This window comes from Chiloscyllium punctatum, chromosome 38 (genome assembly GCF_047496795.1).
Source record: "Chiloscyllium punctatum isolate Juve2018m chromosome 38, sChiPun1.3, whole genome shotgun sequence".
Classification (NCBI taxonomy): domain Eukaryota; kingdom Metazoa; phylum Chordata; class Chondrichthyes; order Orectolobiformes; family Hemiscylliidae; genus Chiloscyllium; species Chiloscyllium punctatum.
The window spans coordinates 16341000-16362035 of NC_092776.1; the positions used below are offsets into that span (position 1 = coordinate 16341000).

The 21036-nt window shown below is 51.0% G+C and overlaps 2 protein-coding genes across 5 annotated transcripts in view; one reads left to right on the forward strand and one right to left on the reverse strand.

The window, feature by feature from the left end:
- cfap43 (cilia and flagella associated protein 43) overlaps positions 1-5685 on the forward strand; it is a 107751-nt gene extending 102066 nt beyond the window's left edge. For all 4 annotated transcript variants that reach the window (XM_072557272.1, XM_072557273.1, XM_072557274.1 and 1 more), the window contains exons 35-38: positions 614-778; positions 1189-1269; positions 2061-2214; positions 5372-5685. In XM_072557272.1, coding sequence (XP_072413373.1) covers positions 614-778; positions 1189-1269; positions 2061-2214; positions 5372-5553 — 582 coding nt within the window. In that variant the 3' untranslated portion in view covers positions 5554-5685. The remainder of the gene's footprint in view (positions 1-613; positions 779-1188; positions 1270-2060; positions 2215-5371) is intronic.
- Positions 5601-19449, reverse strand: sfr1 (SWI5-dependent homologous recombination repair protein 1). Its single transcript, XM_072557277.1, has 4 exons — positions 19358-19449; positions 8919-9044; positions 7344-7772; positions 5601-6499 (listed from the first exon to the last, which is right to left on the reverse strand). The coding sequence occupies exons 2-4, from the start codon at positions 8931-8933 to the stop codon at positions 6311-6313; spliced, it is 633 nt and encodes a 210-aa protein (XP_072413378.1). The 5' UTR covers positions 8934-9044; positions 19358-19449; the 3' UTR covers positions 5601-6310.
- Positions 19450-21036: the final 1587 nt, after the last annotated feature.

Below are 21036 nucleotides of genomic sequence, written 5' to 3' on the forward strand. Positions count from 1 at the left end.
CTAAGCCAAGAAAGTTTGGAATCTTCAGAAATCCTCAGGTTGTTCGAACTGAAGTAATTTAGACCATAATTATGAAATATTCCTGCCAGTGGACTCAAAGTTCCTGTGGTTCACAGAAAAGAAACTAGAAAGAAGATTATTTGAAAGTTTTGTCCAAGGCTAAACTGAGAGTGAGCAGATAAATTGAACGTAGAAATAATAAATGAGTCTTGGAAGGATGAGAATGCTTCAAATGATTATTCAGGACTTAGGAAATTAGGAGGGAAAATTGAGATGTCAACTTAGAATTAGCTAAGGGACTCACAGTTAGAAAACTAATAAAACTTTGAGTTAGAAGAGAAAGAAAAAAAACAATCTAAGTGGCATTTTAAAAAGCATGAATTTCAATGAAAGGGAAAAAGAAGAGATATCTCAGAGGATGGATCTGATTTAATGGGGATTTTAACTAGAATGTCTCCAGTAAGAATGGGGCAATAAAGTTGGAAAGTGGGCTGTGTTGGGAGGGAGAGATGTTTTGAGATAGATTAGGGGCATCCTCATTTACACTTTGTAATCCGGCTGAATGTCAGTATTAGAATTGCTGTATGACCATTGTTTATTCATTGATATCCAGTTATTAGGAGAAAAGAAGGTGGCCAGTATGGTGGAACGCAAAGACTTCAGGAAGAAAATTGTTCAGGTGGAGTGGGAATGCCAGAAGATGTTGATGCAAATGGATGACTTGCACAACAAGATCCGAGACATCCTGAAATTTAAGATCAGCAAACAAGCACAGATGGTAAGGGCTAACACCATCCCAATGAAACTGACCTGCCTAAGATATAGAGAAACTCTGGGAATGGGGAAAATCTCTTGATGAAAATCCAACGGGAATAGGAAGCTCTCTTGACAGGGAACTCAGGGGAAAAGGAAAAGGATCTCCTGACAGGGTGACCCCCAGGTATCTGAATTCAGTCTGACCCGTCAGGCAAATTCTACTGGAGCTGCCGAAATTCTTGAGCAGTGGCAGTCTAGTTTTACTTTGCAGCTGTGAGGCCCTCCTCAGCATTGGTTTTAGTGGGAAAGATCAAGGAAGCAAGGGAGAAAGAGGAATAGCACATCCATTCTCTTGCAACAAAAAAAAGGTATCAGTGATGACAATGAATGTTTTTCCCTTTTCAAGACTAACACTGTATTGTTCTTTCCTAGTATCTAAGGGAGGCGAATTATGATTCTCAAATCAATGCAAACATTATGGGAATGGAACGCTCAGTTCAAGGTCAGGAGAAGGTAATTGATACCTGATTAAATCTGCTATATGCTGTCTCAGGGATGGTGGGGCACTAATTCCTAAACCCTCAAAGTTCCCTCTGTTGGGTGGTTAAGAGAATAACTTCAAATGGTGCTATTCCATTAGAAGAAGTAATGGAGGTACAAAAACAAAGCCCATAAATGGAGGAGTCTCCCTGGATCCTCAACAGCTCAATTTTCATTGTCATTGAATGAAACACAGTCACCTAAATCTGATACTAAAGAGGTCATATCTCACAGGAGAAATCAGATTGACATGATGAACTCTTCAAAGGTCACAAAGGTTTTATGTACCAAAAGGTGTTTCTACTTGTAGTTGAATCCAAAACTAAGGTTCAAAAGTAAAACAATCATAAACCCAACAAGGAATTCAGAGAGATAAAACAAAGAACTGAAGGTGCTGGAAATCTGGAAAAAAAACTCAAATTGATGAGTTTCTCCAGCAATTTCTGTTTTTATTAAGGAATTCAGAGAAGTCCTCACCAGGGAGTGGTGAGAATGTGGAAGTAATTAGAAGAGACACATTTAAGAGAAAGCACAATAGGTGTGAGGGAGATGGAAATAAAATATAATGAATGGTGAATGAAAGCAGAGCAAGAGGAATCTCAAACAGAACAAAAACACCGACTTACAAATCAAGGGGCCACATGGCTGTCAAGATGATTATTCCATGTTTTCCCAATGAATAAATATGCTCAACCTGTCATTTTAGCAAAATTATCAAGGAGAAATTGATAACTGTCTAACTTTATGAATTGCTTTGTGTTTAGTTCCATAGCAAGGTTCTCAAAAAGAAACAGGAGGCCATTAAAGAGCTGGAGAAGCAGATTGCACAGCTGAAACGGGAGATGAAAGTGATGGATCGGCAGTTGAAAGAACAACATATTTCTGTCAGCGAGAGGCAAAATATCCAGGAGATGATCAGTGAGTTTAAGTAACATTTTGTTGAATTGGTCATATACATGAGCTTTAGTAGGCTGATGAAGAAGGTGAAGTTGCATGGGGTCCAAGGTGTCCTAGCTAAATGGATAGTGAACTGATTGGGCATCAGTAGAGACAGAATAGCAATGGAAGGGAGCTTCTCAAAATGGAGACGTGTGACCAGTGGTGTCCACACGGGATCTGTACTGGGACCACTGTTGTTTGTGACATACATAAATGATTTGGGGAAAAGTTATTAGCAAGTTTGCAGATGGCACTAAGATCGGTGCAGTAGCAGATAGTGAAGTGGACTGTCAGAGAATACAGCAGAATATAGATAGATTGGAGAGTTGGGCAGAAAAACGGCAGATGGAGTCAATCCGGACATATGCGAGGTGATGCATTTTGGAAGATGCAATTCCAGAGCGATCTGTACACTAAATGGAAAAGTCCTGGGGAAAATTAATGTACAGAGAGATCTGGGTGTTCAGAGCCATTGTCCTCTGAAGGTGGCAACGCAGGTCATTAGAGGAGTCAAGAAAGCATACGGCATGCTTTCCTTCATTGGACAGGGTATTGAGTACAAGAATTGGCAGGTCATGTTACAGTTGTATAAGACTTTGGTTCGGCCACATTTGGAATACTGCATACAGTTCTGGTCGCCACATTACCAAAAGGATGTCAATGCTTTGGACAGGGTGCAGAGGAGGTTCACCAGGATGTTGCCTAGTATAGAGGGTGCTAGCTATGAGGAGAGGTGGAGTAGATTAGGATTATTTTCATTGGAAAAGAGGAGATTGAGGGGGCACCTGATTGAGGCCTAAAAATCATGAGACATATAGACAGGGTGGATAACAAGAAACATTTTCCCAGAGTGGAGGATTCAATATCTAGAAGTCATAAATTCAAAGTGAAGGGGAAGAGTTTAGGGGAGATATACATGGAAAGATCTTCACATAGAGTGTGGTGGGTGTCTGGAATGCATTGCCAGTGGAGGTGGTAAGGGCACGAATACATTTAAAATGTATCTAGACAGATACATGAATGGGCAGGGAGCAAAGGGATACAGATCCTTAGAAAATGGGTGGCAGATTTAGGTAGAGGACATGGATCGGCACAGGCTTGGAAGGCCGAATGACCTGTTCCTGTGCTTTGTTCTTTATTTGGTAGAACCAGTGGGTTTTTGAGACAACTTAGTCATAATCTGCTGTATTTGTGCCATATTAGGCAAACACTGTACACACAGGTGGCAAGGAGTATGTTGTTCCAGAGGATTTGGACACTTAAAAAAAATATTTGCAGGGCTATAGGGCAAGAACCAAGCAGTGGGTAAAATTGGATAGCTCAAAGAACCGGCACAGGTATGAAGAATTGAATGCTTCCCCTCCCTCTTCTGCCACACCTTCTGTGTTGTATCATTCTAGGACAAACCAAAAGTAGTACGTTATAAATGCCTTGCTATGTCTTTCAGAAGCATCTGAAAATGTATCATATTGCAGCAAGTAAAACTGCAAATATGCCAGCTTATTTTGCAAGATCCATCAAATAGGTTAGTGTATGAAAAATAATAGAGACCTATGGGAACAAGGTAGGAAGAGCCAAAGATTCTCTGCTGTAGATCTAGTGTTAGGTAATTTAGTCATTGACTTGAAAGGAATGTTGGTAAGGCTACCAGAGAACTCTACTTTTTTGTTGGCCAGTGTTCAATGGGTTAAAGCTTAACTGAAACAAAACTGCAAGGAGTCTACACCAGAAACTCATTAAATTTAAGAATTTAGATGTACACTTGCAATGCCAAGGCATATAAGGCTCTTGGCAAAGTGCTGAAAAATGTTTATATAATTAGGTAGTTGTTTTTGACTGGCATAGACTCAAAGGGCAGAAGGGCACTTTTCTGTGCTGTAGATTTCAATGATATCTGCACAGTAGCAGTGGTGAGCAATTAAACACAGTACTACTCAAAAGAAAGTCAATCAATGTTACACACAGAAGTACTGGAATGAAGCTTGAACATGTATAAATTCAAAAGTCTGCACCACAGATATGCAATGGAAACAGACAATGTTTATATAACGTAGATGTCAGAAAGAAATGCATGGTAATTAACAAGATCAATTTAACGGATTAGGTTGTTCTCTTCCAATCAGACTGTTCCAGGTTGATGATGATTCAATAATAGGAATGTGGCATTTACCAATCAATGTTTGATTGTCAGCATCTCAATGGTAATATTAAACTGAGTCATCACCACACAGTTATTTGTCTCCACTTTCAGAGTGAGGGGCTATTCCATGCCAAGTTACTATCTCTACCCTGCCCTAAGTAAATCACAAAAAGAAGGGAATAAAGGTTGGAGGAAAAGTAGTGATAACCATTCTCTGTCAACTTCTAGTTGGCATTTCCTGAAGTGGTTCAACTGGATTGCAGTCCCTTTCCTTTCAACCAAGGATAGTGAGTCACAATAAACGTATCACCATTAAGGTGTAGCAGAAGGAGACCATTCAGCTCTGCCATTCAACGAGAGCCTGTCTTATCTGATAGTCCATGACTCTAATTTCCTGCCTTTTCTCCATAACCTTTGAATTCCCTACTAATTAAAAATAAGTCCAGCTCAGTCTTGAATATACTTAATGATGTTATCTCAACAATCTCCCACTAATGAATTCACAGATCCACTACTCTCAGAGAAGAAATTCCTCATTACCTTAAATGTTTGACCCCTGAATCTGAGATTATACCCACTGTTCCTAGACTATCCTCAGAGATGAAACAATCTTTTCACACCTACCTTGTCAAGTCCCCCCTCTAAATTCCAATGAGTACAGGCCCAACCGACTCAATCTTTCCTCATAAACTATTCCTCCATACCAATGCCTAGAAGCCCTTCTCTGGATTACTTCCAATGCCAGTACAGCTTTCCTTCGGTAAGGAGTCCAAAACTGTTCATTGTATTCCAGCTGTAGTCAGATTAGTGTCTTGTATAGTTTTAGCAAAACCTTCCTACTTGGTATATTCTTACTTCCCTTGAGATAAAAGTCAACGTTCTCTCTGTCTTCCCTACTACCCGCTGAACTAGAATGCAAACTATTTGCAATTCCCAAATAACCCAAACTGAACTCCAAATCTCCAAGGGAGATGCTAATTTTTCTTTATCCATTAGCGCCAGTTGAATCCGAACAAGATAGTCGCAATCGTTTCAGGGACTTGATGCAGCACAACCGTCTGATGGAACTGAGTCGATCCCAGGCCGAAGATATTGCTATTCTGAGAAGCGAATTGGAAAGACAACGTATGAAGAGCTTTCCGATCCTGGCTGAAACAGAGCAATACTCCTATGCTTAAAGGCATTGGTTTTGAATAAGATAAATAGCAAAGAATTAAATATGTAATTTTCCAAATGAGACTTTAATATAGAAAACACAATCGTTTGGCTGGATTAATTTAAAATTTGTATTCATAAAAAATAAATGTTTTTCTCAGTGTGCAACTGTATCTGAATATTGGCATAGAAGTGTCACCTGAATTATTCCACTTGTTTACTCCACCCTTATAAAAACCACACCTTAGATTATATTGAAGTGTTCCAAAACACCAACTCTATTTCCCTCTCCACACAATTCTCAACCCACTATATATTTCCAGTACTTGTTCTTATTTCAGGTTTGCAGAATCTGTAGTATTTTGCTTCTGATTTAGAATAGATTAAAAATCTATTATTTTGCCTATATTCCTCCTCTTCACAAAGTGCACGCAGAAGTTTTTGGCTGTTTATTGTTCCATCCTTGACAGGATAAGAGAATTAGTCCAGGGAACAAGGTGACAGAAAAGAACAAGCAAAATTCCACCATCTTCACTGTTTAATGACAAATTACAGCAGCATTAATGATGGCTGGAGACGGAATGGATAAGCCTATGGTGTTGTATCCTTCCTCAGTAAAGGAAACAGAGTAAACAACAACTTCAGGAATTTAAAGGCACCGTGTAATCCAGCAGAGCAAGGTCTTTACAACAAAACAATGTCTTCTCAAAAACTTACTGCAAAGTGCTGGCTAATGCCTTGTGAATAAGGCTGCTGATTTTCAGCATAGGAGTGATCATCTCATCCATCTGTGAAATCTTCCTCAAGTCTGCTGTAATGCAGGAGTCTATCCTCAATTGCCAGACTGTCTATCAGCTGGGTTAAAGATGGTTTTGAATCACTGCAAAGGGCAATTTGAAGTTCATACAACAAGGTCTGGCTGCTCTTCCTCCATTTCTGTATCAGAGAATCCAGTTCTGCCAGGTTATTCTAGAATTTTGAAAAAAGGGAATTGTTGGTGATTGATTTGAATTAATACATGGATAGAATCTAACAAGTACATACTCCAACTGAGAGAGAACTTATGAATGTTTTAAGTTTGTGTAAATTTGTTTTAAAATTGTCATCCCTCCTCCGCGATCCCCCCCCCCACTCTCAAACAAACAAACAAACACACACACACACACACACACCACACACACACACACACACACACACACACACAGTCAAATGGTGTGGTTTGAGAAGGACAACTGGACACAGGCAATAAAAATTCTACCCAATCAGCAATATCCACATCTCATGAGTGAATTAACAAAATGAACTGAATCAACTTATTGTCATATGAACTCACGAGTACAGTGAAAAGTTTACAACTTTCCATTTACGGCATGATCTTAGGTACCAAAGTCCCTAGATACAGATTCTTAAATACAAAGTCTTAGAGAACTAAGACTAACAGCTTCTAGCATGGAAGTCAAAGGAAGTGTCAGGAAAACACATGAAGGTCTGCTGGCAACCCACAAACTGTAAAATGAAATCAGGGACAGAGGAAGGAAAGAAATAGAATCTGACTCAAGACATTTCACCATCTCATATACTGTAAAATACAGAAAATACATGGGGGTAATTAGCAGTGGCTTGGTGAACATGATTCTCCCATAATATCCCAGGAAATCAATGTGGTAGGGACACAAGCACCAATACCAAACTTCAGTGAAGCCCATACCCAGCAGTGCATCACTGCAATTATTGGTCTTCATTCTGGAGCTGAGGGGTCAGAATTATATGGATAGAGATCCAGAATGGCTATTAAGTGTTATCAGCTATTTACCTTTGTTCTGTACATCTGAACCATTTTCAAACGACGGAGAAGTTCCTCTTTCTCTCTCACTTCTCTCTGTAATCGTTCTCTCTCCTCAAGAAGTTGCTGCTTTTCAGGGATCAGATTAGGGGACTTAGCAGAAGTTTGGATGTTCTGTTCAGCTGCATGCTGGACTCTCAGACAAGCTTCCTCCCTACCCACTGCACTTGTATCTGGCTGCTTATCCATCATCTTATTGCAAAGACTCTCTGTTTCTGTGATAACACCATTCTGAGCACAAGTATCAGGAATCTGGCTGCCACCAGCCTCAGTGCCAGGGTCTGCATTTCCACCACCTTCACTCTGGCTGTCAATTTTTAATCGCTTTGGCACAACAAATGGAAAGTTAAAAGGACGCCGTGATTTCTTCAGCCGTTCTCGAAGACTGGCACTCAAAGGCTGTCAGAGTGAAACAACAAAATTATCAAGATTTGGCAGTTTGGGTTATAATCTGTTTAACTCTATAGAAATTGGTACAAAACAGAATGAATACCCTAAACTACACTTCAGTCAGTCACAGCTCTGTTAAGAACATTCACACATCAAGTAAGAAGCTCACAGATTTATGTCCTGGTCTACAGGCTGAAGCTCAAAATCCAGCCTTATGTGCCAAGTGTGTGTGTGTGTGTGTGTGGGGGTGGGGTGTTGGGTTAATTAAGGGAGCACTGCAATGGAGGAGCAGGCTTGAAGGGTCAAATGGCATACTTCTTAATTTATACATCTACATTAATCGTAAGGCACTAACACGCGAGCATAAGGAAGAAGATAAAATGGAAGGATCTCGGCATGCTCTTGCTGCAATTATACTGGGCCTTCTTGTTGCAATTATACAAGGCCTTGGGTGAGGCCACATCTTGTGTACTGCGTGCAGTTTTAGACTCCTAGTCTGAGGAAAGACATTCTTGCTATTGAGAGAATCCATTGAAGGTTCACCAGACTGATCAACTGGACTTGTATTCACTGGAATTTAGAAGAATGAGAATTGGGGTTTGTGAGATCTCATAGAAACATAAAAACCTGATTGGACTGGAAAGGTTAGATGCAGGAAGAGTGTTCCTAATGTTGGGGAAGTCCAGAACTAGGGGTCACAGTGAAAGAATAAAGGGTGAGTATTAGGGTCTGAGATGACTAAGAATTTCTTCACTCAGTTGTGAACCTGTAGCATTCTCTACCACAGAACGCTTTTGGAGCGAGGGACATGGCCCTTGTGGCTAAAGGGATCAAGGGATATGGAGAGAAAGTGGGAATGAGCGACTGAAATTGCATGATCCGCTACGATGTATTGAATGGTGGTGCAGGCTCGATGGACCAAATGGCCTACTCCTGCACCTATTTTCTATGTCTGTGCATTTCACACTTTTTCTAATAGGGGAATGTTAGGGGAAACCCAGAGTCCTGATACTTCAACTGTAGCATGGTGCAGTGTAATCTGCACAAAGTGGTTGTGACACTGAAGTTGAACCCCCATGCTACATAACAGACTCTCAAAGGTCAAGACCCTTTCAAATAGCTACTACAAATATTTATTCTATGTTCAGCACTCACTGTTTTTGCTGCCATGTTGCTGATAGTTGAGGTTTGAACACCTGATCCCAATTAGCCTGCTGTCAAAGAGCGACAAGGGGAACTGATGTTCTCACTCTTTATTCCTTCACTTGGTTCTTTCACCATCTAACAATGCAAAATAGGGAAATGAAACTTCATTTGTAAAACAAAAATTTAGAAGCCTTTTCACACCCAGTGTTTTATCTGAATCTTTCTGCTCTTTGATGACAACGGTTGTTATTGCTGGGAAATGGAATCTTACGCATTTTAGACCTCAATTTCAGCACCAAAGCTTCTTATACCAAGTACACCACTGCAGCTGGGAATAAAGTTCCCTCACAATATCTGCTGTGACTATCTCAACTTTAAAAACTTGGTTTTACAATTGGCATTTCTCTGCTACTATCATTCGCAAGGCCAGCATTTGTTGTCCATCTCCAGCTGCATAGTTGGAGGGACGTCTGAGGGAGCATCGCACTATTGGGGGTCACGACTGATGGGTTGCCGCGCAGTCAGAGGGTCAGACCTGAGGGAGCGCCGCGCAGTCAGAGGGTCAGACCTGAGGGAGCGCCGTGCGCAGTCAGAGGGTCAGACCTGAGGGAGCGCCACGCAGTCAGAGGGTCAGACCTGAGGGAGCACCGTGCGCAGTCAGAGGGTCAGACCTGAGGGAGCGCCGCGCAGTCAGAGGGTCAGACCTGAGGGAGCGCCGCGCAGTCAGAGGGTCAGACCTGAGGGAGCGCCGCGCAGTCAGAGGGTCAGACCTGAGGGAGCGCCGCGCAGTCAGAGGGTCAGACCTGAGGGAGCGCCGCGCAGTCAGAGGGTCAGACCTGAGGGAGCGCCGCGCAGTCAGAGGGTCAGACCTGAGGGAGCGCCGCGCAGTCAGAGGGTCAGACCTGAGGGAGCGCCGTGCGCAGTCAGAGGGTCAGACCTGAGGGAGCGCCGTGCGCAGTCAGAGGGTCAGACCTGAGGGAGCACCGTGCGCAGTCAGAGGGTCAGACCTGAGGGAGCACCGTGCGCAGTCAGAGGGTCAGACCTGAGGGAGCGCCGCGCAGTCAGAGGGTCAGACCTGAGGGAGCGCCGCGCAGTCAGAGGGTCAGACCTGAGGGAGCGCCGCGCAGTCAGAGGGTCAGACCTGAGGGAGCGCCGCGCAGTCAGAGGGTCAGACCTGAGGGAGCGCCGCGCAGTCAGAGGGTCAGACCTGAGGGAGCGCCGCGCAGTCAGAGGGTCAGACCTGAGGGAGCGCCGCGCAGTCAGAGGGTCAGACCTGAGGGAGCGCCGCGCAGTCAGAGGGTCAGACCTGAGGGAGCGCCGCGCAGTCAGAGGGTCAGACCTGAGGGAGCGCCGCGCAGTCAGAGGGTCAGACCTGAGGGAGCGCCGCGCAGTCAGAGGGTCAGACCTGAGGGAGCGCCGCGCAGTCAGAGGGTCAGACCTGAGGGAGCGCCGCGCAGTCAGAGGGTCAGACCTGAGGGAGCGCCGCGCAGTCAGAGGGTCAGACCTGAGGGAGCGCCGCGCAGTCAGAGGGTCAGACCTGAGGGAGCGCCGCGCAGTCAGAGGGTCAGACCTGAGGGAGCGCCGCGCAGTCAGAGGGTCAGACCTGAGGGAGCGCCGCGCAGTCAGAGGGTCAGACCTGAGGGAGCGCCGCGCAGTCAGAGGGTCAGACCTGAGGGAGCGCCGCGCAGTCAGAGGGTCAGACCTGAGGGAGCGCCGCGCAGTCAGAGGGTCAGACCTGAGGGAGCGCCGCGCAGTCAGAAGGTCAGACCTGAGGGAGCGCCGCACAGTCAGGTCAGTCCTGAGGGTGTGCCGCACAGTCACAGGGTCAGTACTTGGGGAGCGCAGCACTATCACAGGGTCAGTAGTGAGGGAGCGCTACACTGTCACAGGGTCAGTACCAAGGAAGCACCGCACTGTCACAGGGTCAGTACCGAGGAAGCGCCGCACTGTCACAGGGTCAGTACCGAGGAAGCGCCGCACTGTCACAGGGTCAGTACTGAGGGAGTGCTGCCCTGTCACAGGGTCAGTACTGAGGGAGTGCTGCCCTGTCACAGGGTCAGTACTGAGGGAGTGCTGCCCTGTCACAGGGTCAGTACTGAGGGAGTGCCACACTGTCACAGGGTCAGTACCTAGGGAGTGCCGCACTGTCACAGGGTCAGTACCTAGGGAGTGCCGCACTGTCACAGGGTCAGTACCTAGGGAGCGCCACACTGTCACAGGGTCAGTACTGAGGGAGTGCTGCCCTGTCACAGGGTCAGTACTGAGGGAGTGCTGCCCTGTCACAGGGTCAGTACTGAGGGAGTGCCGCACTGTCACAGGGTCAGTACCTAGGGAGTGCCGCACTGTCACAGGGTCAGTACCTAGGGAGTGCCGCACTGTCACAGGGTCAGTACCTAGGGAGTGCCGCACTGTCACAGGGTCAGTACCGAGGGAGTGCCGCACTGTCCCAGGGTCAGTACCGAGGGAGTGCCGCACTGTCCCAGGGTCAGTAATGAGGGAGTGCCGCACAGTCACAGGGTCAGTACTTGGGGAACGCAGCACTATCACAGGGTCAGTAGTGAGGGAGCACTACACTGTCACAGGGTCAGTACCAAGGAAGCACCGCACTGTCACAGGGTCAGTACCGAGGAAGCACCGCACTGTCACAGGGTCAGTACCGAGGAAGCGCCGCACTGTCACAGGGTCAGTACTGAGGGAGCGCCGCACTGTCACAGGGTCAGTACTGAGGGAGCGCTGCACTGTCACAGGGTCAGTACTGAGGGAGTGCTGCCCTGTCACAGGGTCAGTACTGAGGGAGTGCCACACTGTCACAGGGTCAGTACCTAGGGAGTGCCGCACTGTCACAGGGTCAGTACCGAGGGAGTGCCGCACTGTCCCAGGGTCAGTACTGAGGGAGTGCCGCACTGTCCCAGGGTCAGTACTGAGGGAGTGCTGCCCTGTCACAGGGTCAGTACTGAGGGAGTGCCGCACTGTCCCAGGGTCAGTACCTAGGGAGTGCCGCACTGTCCCAGGGTCAGTACTGAGGGAGTGCCGCACTGTCCCAGGGTCAGTACTGAGGGAGTGCCGCACTGTCCCAGGGTCAGTACTGAGGGAGTGCTGCCCTGTCACAGGGTCAGTACTGAGGGAGTGCCGCACTGTCACAGGGTCAGTACCTAGGGAGTGCCGCACTGTCCCAGGGTCAGTACTGAGGGATTGCCGCACTGTCCCAGGGTCAGTACTGAGGGAGTGCTGCACTGTCCCAGGGTCAGTACTGAGGGAGTGCTGCCCTGTCACAGGGTCAGTACTGAGGGAGTGCTGCCCTGTCACAGGGTCAGTACTGAGGGAGTGCTGCCCTGTCACAGGGTCAGTACCTAGGGAGTGCCGCACTGTCACAGGGTCAGTACCTAGGGAGTGCCGCACTGTCACAGGGTCAGTACCTAGGGAGTGCCGCACTGTCACAGGGTCAGTACCGAGGGAGTGCCGCACTGTCACAGGGTCAGTACCGAGGGAGTGCCGCACTGTCCCAGGGTCAGTAATGAGGGAGTGCCGCACTGTCCCAGGGTCAGTACTTGGGGAACGCAGCACTATCACAGGGTCAGTAGTGAGGGAGCGCTACACTGTCACAGGGTCAGTACCAAGGAAGCACCGCACTGTCACAGGGTCAGTACCGAGGAAGCACCGCACTGTCACAGGGTCAGTACCGAGGAAGCGCCGCACTGTCACAGGGTCAGTACCGAGGAAGCGCCGCACTGTCACAGGGTCAGTACCGAGGGAGCGCTGCACTGTCACAGGGTCAGTACTGAGGGAGTGCTGCCCTGTCACAGGGTCAGTACTGAGGGAGTGCCACACTGTCACAGGGTCAGTACCTAGGGAGTGCCGCACTGTCCCAGGGTCAGTACCTAGGGAGTGCCGCACTGTCCCAGGGTCAGTACTGAGGGAGTGCCGCACTGTCCCAGGGTCAGTACCTAGGGAGTGTCGCACTGTCCCAGGGTCAGTACCTAGGGAGTGCCGCACTGTCCCAGGGTCAGTACCGAGGGAGTGCCGCACTGTCCCAGGGTCAGTAATGAGGGAGTGCTGCACTGTCACAGGGTCAGTACTGAGGGAGCGCTGCACTGTCACAGGGTCAGTACTGAGGGAGTGCTGCCCTGTCACAGGGTCAGTACCTAGGGAGTGCCACACTGTCCCAGGGTCAGTACTGAGGGAGTGCCGCACTGTCCCAGGGTCAGTACTGAGGGAGTGCCGCACTGTCCCAGGGTCAGTACCGCACTGTCCCAGGGTCAGTACTGAGGGAGCGCCGCACTGTCCCAGGGTCAGTACTGAGGGAGTGCCGCACTGTCCCAGGGTCAGTACCGAGGGAGTGCCGCACTGTCCCAGGGTCAGTACCGAGGGAGTGCCGCACTGTCCCAGGGTCAGTACTGAGGGAGTGCCGCACTGTCACAGGGTCAGTACTGAGGGAGTGCCGCACTGTCCCAGGGTCAGTACTGAGGGAGCGCTGCACTGTCAGAGGGTCAGTAATGAGGGAGTGCTGCACTGTCCCAGGGTCAGTACTGAGGGAGTGCCGCACTGTCCCAGGGTCAGTACTGAGGGGGTGCCGCACTGTCCCAGGGTCAGTAATGAGGGAGTGCTGCACTGTCACAGGGTCAGTACCTAGGGAGTGCCGCACCGTCACAGGGTCAGTACCTAGGGAGTGCCGCACTGTCCCAGGGTCAGTACCTAGGGAGTGCCGCACTGTCCCAGGGTCAGTACCTAGGGAGTGCCGCACTGTCCCAGGGTCAGTACCGAGGGATTGCCGCACTGTCCCAGGGTCAGTACCGAGGGGGTGCTGCACTGTCCCAGGGTCAGTAATGAGGGAGTGCCGCACTGTCCCAGGGTCAGTAATGAGGGAGTGCCGCACCGTCCCAGGGTCAGTACCTAGGGAGTGCCGCACTGTCCCAGGGTCAGTACCTAGGGAGTGCCGCACTGTCCCAGGGTCAGTACCTAGGGAGTGCCGCACTGTCACAGGGTCAGTACCTAGGGAGTGCCGCACTGTCACAGGGTCAGTACCTAGGGAGTGCCGCACTGTCCCAGGGTCAGTACTGAGGGAGTGCCGCACAGTCTCAGGGTCAGTACTTGGGGAGCGCAGCACTATCACAGGGTCAGTAGTGAGGGAGCGCTACACTGTCACAGGGTCAGTACCAAGGAAGCACCGCACTGTCACAGGGTCAGTACTGAGGGAGCGCTGCACTGTCATAGGGTCAGTACTGAGGGAGTGCTGCCCTGTCACAGGGTCAGTACTGAGGGAGTGCCACACTGTCACAGGGTCAGTACCTAGGGAGTGCCGCACTGTCCCAGGGTCAGTACTGATTGAGCGTTGCACTGTCCCAGGGTCAGTACTGAGGGAGTGCCGCACTGTCCCAGGGTCAGTACTGAGGGAGCGCTGCACTGTCACAGGGTCAGTACTGAGGGAGTGCTGCCCTGTCACAGGGTCAGTACCTAGGGAGTGCCGCACTGTCCCAGGGTCAGTACCGAGGGAGTGCCGCACTGTCCCAGGGTCAGTACCGAGGGAGTGCCGCACTGTCCCAGGGTCAGTACCGAGGGAGTGCCGCACTGTCACAGGGTCAGTACCGAGGGAGTGCCGCACTGTCACAGGGTCAGTACCGAGGGAGTGCCGCACTGTCACAGGGTCAGTACCTAGGGAGTGCCGCACTGTCACAGGGTCAGTACTGAGGGAGTGCCGCACTGTCACAGGGTCAGTACTGAGGGAGTGCCGCACTGTCCCAGGGTCAGTACTGAGGGAGTGCTGCCCTGTCACAGGGTCAGTACTGAGGGAGTGCTGCCCTGTCACAGGGTCAGTACTGAGGGAGTGCTGCCCTGTCACAGGGTCAGTACTGAGGGAGTGCCGCACTGTCACAGGGTCAGTACTGAGGGAGTGCCGCACTGTCACAGGGTCAGTACCTAGGGAGTGCCGCACTGTCACAGGGTCAGTACCTAGGGAGTGCCGCACTGTCACAGGGTCAGTACCTAGGGAGTGCCGCACTGTCACAGGGTCAGTACCTAGGGAGTGCCGCACTGTCACAGGGTCAGTACCGAGGGAGTGCCGCACTGTCCCAGGGTCAGTACTGAGGGAGTGCTGCACTGTCCCAGGGTCAGTACTGAGGGAGTGCTGCCCTGTCACAGGGTCAGTACTGAGGGAGTGCTGCCCTGTCACAGGGTCAGTACTGAGGGAGTGCCGCACTGTCCCAGGGTCAGTACTTGGGGAACGCAGCACTATCACAGGGTCAGTAGTGAGGGAGCGCTACACTGTCACAGGGTCAGTACCAAGGAAGCACCGCACTGTCACAGGGTCAGTACCGAGGAAGCACCGCACTGTCACAGGGTCAGTACCGAGGAAGCGCCGCACTGTCACAGGGTCAGTACCGAGGAAGCGCCGCACTGTCACAGGGTCAGTACCGAGGGAGCGCTGCACTGTCACAGGGTCAGTACTGAGGGAGTGCCGCACTGTCACAGGGTCAGTACCTAGGGAGTGCCGCACTGTCACAGGGTCAGTACCTAGGGAGTGCCGCACTGTCACAGGGTCAGTACCTAGGGAGTGCCGCACTGTCACAGGGTCAGTACCGAGGGAGTGCCGCACTGTCCCAGGGTCAGTACTTGGGGAACGCAGCACTATCACAGGGTCAGTAGTGAGGGAGCGCTACACTGTCACAGGGTCAGTACCAAGGAAGCACCGCACTGTCACAGGGTCAGTACCGAGGAAGCACCGCACTGTCACAGGGTCAGTACCGAGGAAGCGCCGCACTGTCACAGGGTCAGTACCGAGGAAGCGCCGCACTGTCACAGGGTCAGTACCGAGGGAGCGCTGCCCTGTCACAGGGTCAGTACTGAGGGAGTGCTGCCCTGTCACAGGGTCAGTACTGAGGGAGTGCCACACTGTCACAGGGTCAGTACCTAGGGAGTGCCGCACTGTCACAGGGTCAGTACCTAGGGAGTGCCGCACTGTCACAGGGTCAGTACTGAGGGAGTGCCGCACTGTCCCAGGGTCAGTACCTAGGGAGTGTCGCACTGTCCCAGGGTCAGTACCTAGGGAGTGCCGCACTGTCCCAGGGTCAGTACCGAGGGAGTGCCGCACTGTCCCAGGGTCAGTAATGAGGGAGTGCTGCACTGTCACAGGGTCAGTACTGAGGGAGCGCTGCACTGTCACAGGGTCAGTACTGAGGGAGTGCTGCCCTGTCACAGGGTCAGTACCGAGGGAGTGCCACACTGTCCCAGGGTCAGTACTGAGGGAGTGCCGCACTGTCCCAGGGTCAGTACTGAGGGAGTGCCGCACTGTCACAGGGTCAGTACTGAGGGAGTGCCGCACTGTCACAGGGTCAGTACTGAGGGAGTGCCGCACTGTCCCAGGGTCAGTACCGAGGGAGTGCCGCACTGTCCCAGGGTCAGTAATGAGGGAGTGCCGCACTGTCCCAGGGTCAGTACTGAGGGAGTGCCGCACTGTCACAGGGTCAGTACTGAGGGAGTGCCGCACTGTCCCAGGGTCAGTACTGAGGGAGCGCTGCACTGTCAGAGGGTCAGTAATGAGGGAGTGCTGCACTGTCCCAGGGTCAGTACTGAGGGGGTGCCGCACTGTCCCAGGGTCAGTAATGAGGGAGTGCTGCACTGTCACAGGGTCAGTACTGAGGGAGTGCCGCACCGTCCCAGGGTCAGTACCTAGGGAGTGCCGCACTGTCACAGGGTCAGTACCTAGGGAGTGCCGCACTGTCACAGGGTCAGTACCTAGGGAGTGCCGCACTGTCACAGGGTCAGTACCTAGGGAGTGCCGCACTGTCACAAGGTCAGTACCTAGGGAGTGCCGCACTGTCACAGGGTCAGTACTGAGGGAGTGCCGCACTGTCCCAGGGTCAGTACTGAGGGAGTGCCGCACAGTCTCAGGGTCAGTACTTGGGGAGCGCAGCACTATCACAGGGTCAGTAGTGAGGGAGCGCTACACTGTCACAGGGTCAGTACCAAGGAAGCACCGCACTGTCACAGGGTCAGTACTGAGGGAGCGCTGCACTGTCATAGGGTCAGTACTGAGGGAGTGCTGCCCTGTCACAGGGTCAGTACTGAGGGAGTGCTGCCCTGTCACAGGGTCAGTACCTAGGGAGTGCTGCACTGTCACAGGGTCAGTACCTAGGGAGTGCCGCACTGTCCCAGGGTCAGTACTGATTGAGCACTGCACTGTCACAGGGTCAGTACTGAGGGAGTGCTGTCCTGTCACAGGGTCAGTACTGAGGGAGTGCCGCACTGTCCCAGGGTCAGTACTGAGGGAGTGCCGCACTGTCACAGGGTCAGTACTGAGGGAGCGCTGCACTGTCACAGGGTCAGTACTGAGGGAGTGCTGCCCTGTCACAGGGTCAGTACCTAGGGAGTGCCGCACTGTCACAGGGTCAGTACCTAGGGAGTGCCGCACTGTCCCAGGGTCAGTACCGAGGGAGTGCCGCACTGTCCCAGGGTCAGTACCGAGGGAGTGCCGCACTGTCACAGGGTCAGTACCGAGGGAGTGCCGCACTGTCACAGGGTCAGTACCGAGGGAGTGCCGCACTGTCACAGGGTCAGTACCGAGGGAGTGCCGCACTGTCCCAGGGTCAGTACCGAGGGAGTGCCGCACTGTCCCAGGGTCAGTACCGAGGGAGTGCCGCACTGTCCCAGGGTCAGTAATGAGGGAGTGCTGCACTGTCACAGGGTCAGTACTGAGGGAGCGCTGCACTGTCACAGGGTCAGTACTGAGGGAGTGCTGCCCTGTCACAGGGTCAGTACCTAGGGAGTGCCGCACTGTCACAGGGTCAGTACCTAGGGAGTGCCGCACTGTCACAGGGTCAGTACTGAGGGAGCGCTGCACTGTCACAGGGTCAGTACTGAGGGAGCGCTGCACTGTCACAGGGTCAGTACTGAGGGAGCGCTGCACTGTCACAGGGTCAGTACTGAGGGAGTGCTGCCCTGTCACAGGGTCAGTACTGAGGGAGTGCCGCACTGTCACAGGGTCAGTACCTAGGGAGTGCCGCACTGTCACAGGGTCAGTACCGAGGGAGTGCCGCACTGTCACAGGGTCAGTACCGAGGGAGTGCCGCACTGTCCCAGGGTCAGTACCGAGGGAGTGCCGCACTGTCCCAGGGTCAGTACCGAGGGAGTGCCGCACTGTCCCAGGGTCAGTACCGAGGGAGTGCCGCACTGTCCCAGGGTCAGTACCTAGGGAGTGCCGCACTGTCCCAGGGTCAGTACTTAGGGAGCGCTGCACTGTCCCAGGGTCAGTACTTAGGGAGCGCTGCACTGTCCCAGGGTCAGTACCGAGGGAGTGCCGCACTGTCCCAGGGTCAGTAATGAGGGAGTGCTGCACTGTCACAGGGTCAGTACTGAGGGAGCGCTGCACTGTCACAGGGTCAGTACTGAGGGAGTGCTGCCCTGTCACAGGGTCAGTACCTAGGGAGTGCCGCACTGTCACAGGGTCAGTACCTAGGGAGTGCCGCACTGTCACAGGGTCAGTACTGAGGGAGCGCTGCACTGTCACAGGGTCAGTACTGAGGGAGCGCTGCACTGTCACAGGGTCAGTACTGAGGGAGCGCTGCACTGTCACAGGGTCAGTACTGAGGGAGTGCCGCACTGTCCCAGGGTCAGTACCGAGGGAGTGCCGCACTGTCCCAGGGTCAGTACCTAGGGAGTGCCGCACTGTCCCAGGGTCAGTACTTAGGGAGCGCCGCACTGTCCCAGGGTCAGTACTTAGGGAGCGCCGCACTGTCCCAGGGTCAGTACTTAGGGAGCGCCGCACTGTCAGAGGGTCAGTACCGAGGGAGTGCCGCACTGTCCCAGGGTCAGTACCGAGGGAGTGCCGCACTGTCCCAGGGTCAGTACCGAGGGAGTGCCGCACTGTCCCAGGGTCAGTACCGAGGGAGTGCCGCACTGTCACAGGGTCAGTACTGAGGGAGTGCCGCACTGTCACAGGGTCAGTACTTAGGGAGTGCTGCACTGTCACAGGGTCAGTACTGAGGGAGTGCCGCACTGTCACAGGGTCAGTACTGAGGGAGTGCCGCACTGTCCCAGGGTCAGTACTTAGGGAGCGCTGCACTGTCACAGGGTCAGTACTGAGGGAGTGCCGCACTGTCCCAGGGTCAGTACTGAGGGAGCGCTGCACTGTCAGAGGGTCAGTAATGAGGGAGTGCCGCACTGTCAGAGGGTCAGTACTGAGGGAGTGCCGCACTGTCCCAGGGTCAGTATCGAGGGAGTGCCGCACTGTCCCAGGGTCAGTACCGAGGGAGTGCCGCACTGTCCCAGGGTCAGTACCGAGGGAGTGCCGCACTGTCACAGGGTCAGTACTGAGGGAGTGCCGCACTGTCACAGGGTCAGTACTGAGGGAGTGCCGCACTGTCACAGGGTCAGTACTTAGGGAGTGCTGCACGGTTCGGAGGGTCACTATCAAGTGGTGCTCATAACGGTTTGGGATTTGCCGTTTGGACACTCACCTCCCGCCAAAGGCGAGCAGCTCTGCGCCGACGCGACCGCCAAACTCACTGCGCACGCGTGCGACCGATCGTGCCTTGTGGATGTTGTCGGCGGTCGCGATGATTACGCATGCGCAGATGTGCTGGTGTTGTGATTTTGGAAACTGCATTTGCATCGCTCCTTTCCAAACTTAGAAACCATTCAACACATCTCGATGAAGGCGTTTTATAATTATTATGTGGGACGCCCTGAGTAAAGCATGATCCTAGCACTAATATTATGTTGTTAGTTATTCACTTCTGTTAATGTTGCTTTCCATTAATGACCTCAAGTTGGGGGCATGGGTCACATTTGTAAAATTTGTCTAAAATTAGACACACACAATGGAGTATTTTCGCTTAGCATGGTAGGTAAGATATCATGCAGGACAATTTGAATTCTCAGGAATGCTTCCAGGAATAAGGAACTTTACTGATGATGATAAGTGGAAAATTACCAGCAGGATATTGTGGAGAATGATTCAGGTCTTCTTCAAAATGCACCTTGTTATCTTTTATATCAATTTGAACGAGCTGATAGGGCACGAATATAACACCTTTCAAAGGTTATGCAAACGGAACAAAAGAATGGTGCAAAACCTGTTGCCTGTTCTGCTATCCCACAAGATTATTGATAATTCCTTGACCTCAACTTCACTATCCCAACCAATTTCTATATCCCTTGATTCCTCTAAAAAAGCAACATTACATAAAGTATGGTTGTATTCGGAGGGTTGTGAACATCTGCAGATTGGAAGAAGCAAAAATGGCCCTTAGTAGAGTGATATCTGCAATAAATGCCATTGGTTGCGGATCCTATCAGATGAAGTGGATCGATTGGAGCGACAGTTAGAGGCAATGAGCAATTTACAAGAGCAAAGGGGGTGTTTTGGAAGACAGTTATCGGAACAGAAAAATGTCGCAGATATGTTCACATAGATGGGTTAACTTCAGGAAAGGTAAGAGAGGTAGGCAGGTAGAGCAGGACTCCTCTGTAGCTATCTCCATTTCAAACAAGTATGTTGTTTTGGAAAATGTAGGTGGTGATACAGTCCCCTGAGAATCCAACACAAACAGCCAAGTTTCTGGTATTGAGACTGGCTCTAATACAATGAAGGGTACGTCGGGTTATAGAGTCATAGAGATGTACAGCATGGAAACAGACCCTTCGGTCCAACTCATCCATGCTGACCAGATATCCCAAAAAATCTAGTCCCATCTGCCAGCACTCAGCCTATATCGCTCCAAATCCTTCCTATTCATATACCCATCCAAATGCCTCTTAAATGTTGCAATTGTACCAGCCTCCACCACATCCTCTGGCAGCTCCTTCCATTCACGTACCACCTTCTGTGTGAAAACATTGCCCCTTATGTCTCTTTTATATCTTTCCCCTCTCACCCTAAACCTATGCCCTCTAGTTCTGGACTCCCCGACCCCAGGGAAAAGACTTTGTCTATTTATCCTATCCGTACCCCTCATAATTTTGTAAACCTCTATGAGGTCACCCCTCAGCATCCGATGCTCCAAGGAAAACAGCCCCAGCCTGTTCAGTCTCTCCCTGTAGCTCGAATCCTCCAACCCTGGAAACATCCTTGTAAATCTTTTCTGAACCATTTCAAGTTTCACAACGTCTTTCTGATAGGAAGGAGACCAGAATT